The sequence below is a fragment of the Microtus ochrogaster genome, chromosome 10, assembly GCF_000317375.1.
Source record: "Microtus ochrogaster isolate Prairie Vole_2 chromosome 10, MicOch1.0, whole genome shotgun sequence".
NCBI classification, from domain to species: Eukaryota; Metazoa; Chordata; class Mammalia; order Rodentia; family Cricetidae; genus Microtus; species Microtus ochrogaster.
In genome coordinates, this window is record NC_022016.1 from 55,679,573 (window position 1) to 55,688,861 (window position 9,289).

Sequence of the window (9,289 nt, forward strand, 5' to 3'; positions counted from 1 at the left end):
AAAATAGATAAAAGATGTAGGCATGGTGTGCACTTGGCATCTCAGCAAGGCAGAAGGATCAGGATCATGAGTTCAAGGAGCCGCGCTGAAAGCCCACAGTGATGGGGCTCACCCATCCCGGACGGCAGAGCCAGCTCGGCACGTTTGTTTTTTTCTGGAGCCTCACCTACTATTTAACAAGCTGGTCATTTATGAAGGATCCATGCCAGAGAATCTGGGACCTGAGCACCAAGCGTTATAGGAGAGAATATCCCTCTCTATGTGGGATCATTTGGGCGAGTGAGCTGTGCAGCCACGAGGTCTTCACTCCAGTGTTTCACTCCCCAACCCCCACCTGCCCCAGCCATGTGCCTTGCTGGCTAACTGTGCCCAAGTACCAGCTGGGACCTTAGCAACCGCCAAGTCCTCCCTGAAATCACATGGTCCTGCACCTACCTCTCTCCCAGATTGCCTCTGTGATCAATTCAGCCTTGGACCTGTACTTCCCCGAGGGCTGCGGTGTGGACATCCTTGCTAAGCTGGGCCGCTACTATGTGTCTTCTGCCTTCACTGTGGCTGTCAGCATTGTTGCCAAGAAGGAGGTTCTTCCGGAACAGCCCGGCAGGGAGGGTAGGTGCCAGGTGGGCGGCAGAGCCCAGTTCTTCCCTGAAGCTGAGACAGTGGCTGACTAAGCAGAGGTGCGGCCTTCTGGAGAATGGGTGTTTGCTGTAGGGAAAGTTGCAGTTCCCCTCACCCCAAAGACAATTTTATTTCTTTTTTTTTTCTTTTTTTGGATTTTTTCGAGACAGGGTTTCTCCGTAGCTTTTTGGTTCCTGTCCTGGAACTAGCTCTTGTAGACCAGGCTGGCCTCGAACTCACAGAGATCCACCTGCCTCTGCCTCCCAAGTGCTGGGATTAAAGGCGTGCGCCACCACCGCCTGGCTTTTATTTCTTTATTCTAGTGGTTCTCAACTTTTCTATTGCTTCACCCCTTCGATACAATTCCTCATGCTGGGGTGACCCCCGAACATAAATCATTTTCATTGCTACTTCATGTAATTTTGCTACTGTTAGGTATTGTAGTATAAATATCTGATATTTCTTATGGTTTTATGAGACCCCCTGTGAAAGGGTGGTTTGGCCCCCAGGTTGAGAACCCTTGCTTTATTCCCTAATATGTTTGTATTTTATTCATGGAGCACAAAGCAACCTCGGGGTGAGTAGGTATTTAATTGGCCCCGTTTTATGGATGAGAAGTGGAGTTAAAGAGAATGTAAGTGAATTGCTGAACAGTTGGCCAGAGGTCGGGCTGCCTCTTCTTCAGAGTTCAGGCTCTTACTCATCTTTCCTATAACTTCATGACAGCGCAATTGTGCACGTCCCCTTTCCAGAGGACAGAGCACAGGCAGGGAGCATTAAGTCATCTGTTCGGGGTCACAGGATTGCTAACGGCCAGTACTGGATTTCGACTTCAGCTTGGGATGACTCGGAACTCCTGTGCCCACGTCACCAGCATCAGTGCCCGCCTTCGCCCTTTCAGATAAATCAGGCTTCCCGTAGGGATCTCTCAGGCCCCACAAGTGACAAGTGTCAGTGAATCTGATTTCGGGCTTTGCCCTGTGCTCCCTCACACTGGGGAGTGGCATAGTGGTACGCTCTTCCTCAGAGAGAGCTGTTGGCAGCGCGGGGCTCCAGGAAGCATGGTCAGTGTGTGTGCATGTATGTGCAGCCATGCGTTCTCCTGGGCTCTTAGAGGCTTGGGGGAGAGGCTAGTGTAGCCAGCCCACCTGGTTTCTTACTCTGACATACCTCCTCCCTGTCATGTGCCTCTGAATTTGGCCTAGCTGCTCTTCTATTTTTACTGGGGCCTTTAGGAACTCCTGTGCAAGCAGGGAAATATGTTCTGGCACTGTGGTGGTGGCAGTGGTGGGATCTGCCCAACACGGAAGTGAATCTATGCCACAGGAAAGATGGTTTTTAGTGACTTCCATTGCAGGGTCTACCCCATACCTGAAGAAGGGGCAACCCTTTAGCCCACAGCTTTGTCCTTACTAAGCCCACTGTAATGTCAGCTTCTGACTCCCAGGCCCCTCACATTCTGCTTATGTGGCCCCTCTTCTCTCCCTTCCTCACAGACGAAACCAGTTTGGCCCCTAAGACCATCGTGTACCACCTTGATGAGGGCGTTTACGGGATCTTCAACTCAATCCTGTTTGACAACACCTGCCCCACCCCCACCCTGCAGAAGGTGAGCCCATCTCCCATGACTGTGCCTTCATCCTGTGCCTGTGTTTTTATCTAACTCTTATTTATTTAGTTGGTCTTTGTGGTGCCTGCTGGGCTCAGACCCAAGGCTTCAGACGTCTGAGCCGTGCTCTGTCACTGAACTGAGTTCTCAGTGGGAAGTGTAGCTCAGTGATGGGAGAACTTGCCTAGTATGCAGGAGGCCCTGGCTTCAACACACACTAAAAATTGTTTAAAGAAAATAGATAAAAGATGTAGGCATGGTGTGCACTTGGCATCTCAGCCTTCTTGGGATGCTGAGGCAGAAGGATCATGAGTTCAAGATCAGACTAAGCTACATAGAACCTGTCCAAGAAAAAAGAAAGGAAGAAAAGAAAGCAAGGGTAAAGGGTAGAGACATTGCTCACAGTCTCACCATGCAGAATGCTTTATTTCTTTTTATCCTTTTAGAAAACACAAAGTGTTCATTTTCCTAGCACTGGGGTCGCGTTGTTCCCTAATCTTTCTTTTCATTTATATGGGGCATACCTATTGCTGTGCTATCAACTCATCTTACAATATGGGCTTTTAGTTTGTTTGTTTGTTTTTGTGGCTATAAAGTACTCCAACCAATACAGCCCTAGCTGTTCTCCGTCTCCAGCACTGAGTGTCTTGACAGACACCTGTGGTCCCTGCTCTGGAGTTAGTCCCTAGAAGTAAAGTTTGTCTGTAATGCTTTTCATATGAACATGGGAACAAGAGCAACAAAGCTCACCCCGGCCTCCAGCAGCTTTGGTTGCCCTGCAAATGCCACGCTAGTGCACACACACACAGAAGAAAGAAAGAAAGAAAGAAAGAAAGAAAGAAAGAAAGGAAAGAAAGGAAGGAAGTTCAATGGCGCAAAAGGGAAATAGAGGAAGTCTACACATCAGAAAATTCCAGAATGTAGGAAATGCTACAAGTGAAAAAACAAAAACAGTTTTATTAACAAATTACCAAGACTTCTTTTTAAAGAGAGTATTGGGAAATCGCTACATTAAAAGACAAGGCAACCTTTTTAGACTGGGTCTCTCTCGCTGATCCCAGCTGCCTAGTGGGGCACATCCCTGCACAATGAATGATTTGTCTGCTGAGCCCGGTCCTCCAGCTCCCCTCCCCCACTTCCCTTGTCTTCTGGAGTCTCTCAAGCATCTCAGGCTAAACTTGTTCAGATCTGAACTCTTAATTTCCAACCCAAGGGCCCTTCTCCCAGCCATCAGCACTGGACCTTGACAGTGTGTGCATGCTTTTCTTCATTGATAGGACTTGTTAATTTTTTTGTTATTTTTTATATATACAATATTCTGCCTGTGTGTATGCCTGCAGGCCAGAAGAGGGCACCAGACCTCATTACAGATGGTTGTGAGCCACCATGTGGTTGCTGGGAATTGAACTCAGGACCTTTTGAGCCATCTCTCCAGCCCCCTTGCTTCCTAATTTTTGTCACCTATGTGAACCTTATTCCTGCATGGAAATGGTGCCTCTTCATTCTCCCTTTCCGATCACTCCTGCCGCCGACTGAGGCACTGGCCGGCCTTTCTTCTTCTGTGGGCCCTCACTGCCTCCTCCCAGGCTGTTGGGTGATTTCTATTAATGTCACCTGCTTTCTCTTCCCCCTAAATGCCACCCACGCAAGGCGTTCATTAGTCTACAGATATTCACTCTGTGGGGAAGACAGGCTCAAGCATGTCTGGAGTATTTCCTTACCACTAGCAAGGGCTGTAAAGGTGGAGCTCTGGGAGTGTGGAGCTTCGGGGGCTTAGGGTGTCTTGTTTAGACTTGGAGGGAAGATCTGGGGGTGAAAGCAGGGTGTGGGGGAGGGGAGGCAGTGTAACTGAGGAGCAGAAGGAGCTGGTATGGGGCCAGTGCTGCAGCAGGCCAAGCAAGGGGTCAGGGAGTCCACCCAGAAGACCCACACATGTTTTTCCTTGGCTATGACCCTTATTTCAGGACCTGCCCAACAGGAGCCCTAAATTGTGACAAAATTGCTCTCTTTGGTTGTCCAGAGATGGACTGTTGTAAACAGAGACTGCACTTCCATTCCTGGCTGCCCAGACACGAATAATCACACAGAGGCTTATATTAATTATAAATTGTTTGGCCTATTGCTTAGGCTTATGATTAACCAGCTTTTACAACTTAAATTGACCGATAATTCTTGTCTGTTTAGCCATGTGGCTTGGTACCTTTTCTCAGTGAGGCATTCTCATCTTGCTTCCTCTGTGTCTGGCTGGCAACTACTTCTCTGCCCTTCCTCTTCTCAGAATTTTCTTAGTCGGGTTGCCCCACCTATACTTCCTGCCTGGCTACTGGCCAGTCAACGTTTTATTAAACCAATACAAATGACAAAGCTTTACAGGATACAGGAACATTATCCCACAGCAGACTGTTATAGATTTCCTTTCCCTTTGGAAATCATTTAAGAAAGAAGCCTGCCTTTGCCAGGTGATGATGGCACACACCCTTAACCCCAGTACTCAGGAGGCAGAGGTCGGGGATCTCTCTGAGTCTGAGGCCAGCCTGGTCTATAAAGTGAGTTCCAGGACAGCGAACTGTTGCACAGAGAATCCCTGTCTTGGGGCTTGGGGGAAGGAAGAAGCTTGCCTTTGAGCAAATCCTCAGCCTTCAGAACCTCAGTTCCCTGAAGTGGGAGGCATGTGTTTGACCCACGGGTCCTCTGTGGTCTCTGCCAGGCCATCAGGTGATGGTCTGTTGGATGAGGGACCTGAGTCAGTGGTGCAGAAGAATTATCTATATTTTGTCAATCATGTTTTAAATAAATGCTGATTGGCCAAGCAGGAAGTATAGGTGGGCCAACCAGACAGGAAGTAGAGGTGGGGTGATGAGAACAGGAGAATTTTGGGAAGCAGGAAGCTCCTGTGGTAGTCCTCCTCAGATCACTGAAGAAGCAGGATATGACCTGCCTTGCTGAAAAAGGTACCAAGCCATGTGGCTAACAAAGATAAGAATAATGAGTTAATATAAGTGATAAGAGCTAATAAGAAGCCTGAGCTAATGGACCAGTCAGTTTTATAACTTATGGAGATCTCTGTGTGATTTTTCTCTGGGACTAAACGGCTGGGGAAACAGGCAGGACAGAAACCCCAACAAGCCTGGCCCTCATGTTACAGAATGGCGCCCATGTGGATAACTGCATCCACAGAAAGCCTGTCCTATGTCTTACAGAAACCATCTGCAGATCAACCGCTGTACAGCAGCAGCCTGTGGGGGCCAGCAGTTGATGGCTGTGACCGTGTGGCTGAGGGCCTGTGGCTGCCGAAACTACACGTAGGGGATTGGCTGGTCTTTGACAACATGGGTGCCTACACCATGAATACAAAGTCCCTCCTCGGGGGGACCCAGGCCTACAGAATCACTTATGCCATGTCCCGCCTAGCCTGGTAAGGGGGTCCCGCTGTGAAGTGGGTTGAAGGGAGCCAAGTTGGCCAGAAGCAGTAGCGAGACAGAGCTGAGAAGCTGCTGTTCTGGAATCCAGGTTGACAAGAAGCTCCTGGCCGCCTAGGTGCTGGGCACCTGGCTTTGGTCAAAGGTGAGGCTGCGCTCTGTAGGGGGCACACAGTTCTGTGACTGGTGCCGTACTGGAGAGGGGCTCCAGCCCTGTCGAAGGCCCAGGCCTGCTCCCTGAGGAGGTGAGGGGCAGCAGGCAGGTTGGGGAAGCAATGGGGTGTATCCCTCATTGGAGGTTGCTTGTGACTGGATAGGGAGGCAGGGCCAGATTTGGCTTCACTCTGCTTTGGAGGCAGAGTGAAGGTTGCAGAAAGCAAGGGCAGGTTTGAAGTGTGGTCTGGTCCGGTCTGGTCAGTGTTTTTGAAGACCATTCTGGCTGTGGGTGCGGGAAGGAGGCTGAGAACAGATGTGGGCTGGAGGCGGCAGCTCTGTGACCAGGGAATGACTTGTTGAGTCAGAGACCTCAGTCTTTCTATCTAGGAAGGGGCGGTAATGCCAATCTTGTCTGTGTCCTGCGAGGTGAGAGGCTTGTGAGGTGGAGGTCGCCAAGGCCCGTGGAGCCCCCATGCCAGCCCTGTGCTGGGCACTTCACCTCTTCCCTTTTACCCCACACAACTCTGAGGGTCAGCGCCATTTCCAGAGAGGCCACACAGTGGGTGTTGTCAGGCTATGGCAGGACTCGGAGGGTGGGACAGCTGTGAGGGACTTTTATGCAGGCCCCCCCCAGAACTAAGTGGTGTCTATATCCGAGAGCCCCCAGGACCGTCACCAAATGCCAGGTCTGATGGGACACCAGGAAAGTCATGTTCCGTTCATCTGTTTAACGCAGCTTTTGTTTCTACCCTGTGTGAGGTACAGGGCAGGCCCATAAAGCCATTTTGCCATTGGGTGTATCTTGACAAAGCCAAAAATCAAAATCAAAACAACATGTAGGCTTCTTTGTGAGTCCCCAACTGTCACCCACAAGTACAGGTGGATGAGGTGGCAGAGAGTCACCTGCATTCATTACTGGGAGCAAAAATGCTGACACAGAGAAGTGGGCATGTCAGAAAGTCACCCCATGGCAAAGGGCCTCTAACACGTTTTGCTTTGAGGCCTGTTTTTTGTCAGGCCCCGAGGGCACAGGAGTGTCTAATGTTGTCAAGTGAGCTAAGGTGCAGATCTGTACCCAAAGACCCTGGCACAGAGTGAGAAGGACGGACCCTGGGGAGGGAGGGCTGTGGGTTGAGAAGGGGTGTTCATGGAAGTGTCTAGAAGCCATCTAAGCCTTGGAAACTTGGGTGCCCAGGACAGCCAAGAGGGTGGCTACAGAGGAAGAGGCCTGAGGGGCCTAGTTCTGTTACAGAGTTGCCCGTAGCTCTGTCTCTCAAGCAATGGCATTCAGGGAAGAGTGAGTTGAGAACCCCGGAGGCCTAGCCTAGACTTGGTCTTGAAGGGGGCCACTGAAGGGTTTTAAGAAACTGGGCCAACCTACATTTACAGACAAGGAGCCGAAGGTACAGAACCTCCCATCTACCTCTGACTGTATGAAGCACCCAAGAGAGACATGTGGGGGACTGGAATGTGCTGGAAGTCTGGAAAATGAACGGGGTGGGGAACTGGGTAGCAGAGGGAGGGTAGACCCCAGAGGGAAAGGGTAAGCTGGCATAGTCCTTGGGCTGTTTTCCCACCCAGTGTCTCCTCAGCATCAACCCCTGTCTGCCCAGAGAGCCACTGTCAGGTGCTAGCCTCTTGCAGTGTGAGGGATTCAGCCGTACCCCCGGCCCTGCTGTTGGTGAAGGGATGTCAGGAAGGCAGGCATTGAACCCTTGCTCTCAAGGAGAGGTACTCTATGAGTAGGGCTCCAAACACTGGGTGCTGAGGAGAAATTAGTCAGCGAGGGCGGACGATGTGCTCGGGACAGCACAGCACTGGGAAGGGATGCGTGAGAGCTGCTCTGCTGGCCTCTGGGGGTGCCACAGTGAACACTGGGGATGCATAGGGGCGAGTGTCGTGGACTGAGTGTGGTGGGAGGTGCTGGGGGTGCGAGAGGACACTCTGCCTTTTGGAAGGATCTGTGCTGAGTCTGTGTGGAGGAGCGGGAGCAGGTCAGGGACAATGGCGGATCCTAGAGAGAGGCAGAGATGCAGGAGTGGGTTGCCTGGGAGCTGGGCTTGGCAGGGCTGGCCTGGGTGTGGGCTGGAGCAGCTGGTCAGATGGTGGGACTGCTCATCCACCCGGGATGGAGGATAAGATCCAGTTTGTGGGATTGGGGCGAGGCAGGCAATGGGCTGTTTTTTTTTTTTGTTCTTTTTTTTTAAATTTATTTATTTATTGAGGACAATGGGCTATTTTTTAAGCCCTAAACCTGGGATGTGGAGAGCTAAACTTATTCCTAGTCTCCACACCTGTTAGGGAGGAGTCTAAAGCAGGCTGCTTCTTTCTGAGTCTGTTTCCTCTTTGGGAAAGTGGAGATGGTTTGGTTTTCCTGCAGTGCTTTTGGAAGAAAGGACTTAGGTAACTGGGTGGTGAAGAGACTGTTGCCGTGTCTGATGCCCGGACAATCTCAGTAACCACGAAGCCTTTCCTTTATTGGGTGGTGTGAACCCCAGGGGAGAGACAGTGGGGCCAAGGACCACAGGCCTCCCTTGTTCTTGTCCTTGGCTGGGCTTAGGGATCAGGTGAGAATCCTGTGTGTAAGGAGGCCAGGGCTATAGAAGCAGGGGCCACAGGAAGCCCTGGGCCTCTGTCCCCATGCTGGCTGCCCTTCACCTTTTGTCTCTTGCTCTCAGGGAAGCGCTTCGAGGGCAGCTGCTGCCTGGAGAAGACCAGGACACCGAGGATGTGTGCAAACCTCTGTCCTGTGGCTGGGAAATCACGGACACCTTGTGTGTGGGCCCTGTCTTCACCCCAGCAAGCATCATGTGAGCAGGCCTGTTTTCCCAGAGAAGCCCAGCGGGCCAAGGAGATGCCTCGGGAGAGGTGGGCAAGGTAGCAAGCTGGTACCCTCTGGCCAGGACTCTGGTGCTTGCTCTGCCACCCCCACGCTCCACCTGTAGTGTTTCTGCCCGGTAAATAGGACCAGGCTTACACTCGCTGTAGTTCAAGAGTATGCAACATAAATCCTGTCCCTTCCAGCCGTGTCTGCCTCTGCAGCGTGAGGGGCCTGGCCAGCCAGGCATGGGGGAGGGAGTGCTTGGGGTCTCACTTAGTCTCCTCCCCACCTTTGTAAATATGAAGCAAATAAATATTTAGGTTTTTAAAAAAATTATTCAGTGGAATCATTCACAAAGCAGCATAGGCAAGGCTGAGAGAGAGCCTGACTCACCCGGCATGTAGAAACCTGTTCCTCACCTCAGCCCTGTCTGTTCTCCTGAGCCCTAGAATCACCTGCTGGCATTTGCTTCTCTGACTCATCCCTATTTTCCTCATAGGCCTCCAGGCCTGGTGTCATGAGGCAGAGTGAGTTGCCTGGTTGAGGTAGGGGTCAGAGCTGTGACCTTTCCTAAACTTATGACTGGTTGTGGTCCTGTGTGACGCACCATGAAGGCGAAGGCCAGGCCCAGAGAAGCTCCAGAAAGAGAGCAAAGGAATGGGGGGG

At 51.2% G+C, this 9,289-nt stretch overlaps 1 protein-coding gene across 5 annotated transcripts in view; it reads left to right on the top strand.

Moving 5' to 3' along the window:
* Azin2 (antizyme inhibitor 2) overlaps positions 1–8,954 on the top strand; it is a 23,295-nt gene extending 14,341 nt beyond the window's left edge. For 4 of the 5 annotated variants that reach the window (XM_026781749.1, XM_026781751.1, XM_026781753.1 and 1 more), the window contains 4 exons: positions 447–609; positions 2,115–2,227; positions 5,428–5,642; positions 8,481–8,931. In XM_026781749.1, the coding sequence (XP_026637550.1) occupies positions 447–609; positions 2,115–2,227; positions 5,428–5,642; positions 8,481–8,616 (627 nt within the window). In that variant the 3' untranslated portion in view covers positions 8,617–8,931. Of the gene's footprint in view, positions 1–446; positions 610–2,114; positions 2,228–5,427; positions 5,643–8,480 lie in introns of all 5 variants that reach the window. The other variant, NM_001294179.1, reaches the window with a different exon arrangement.
* The last annotated feature ends 335 nt before the right edge of the window (positions 8,955–9,289 follow it).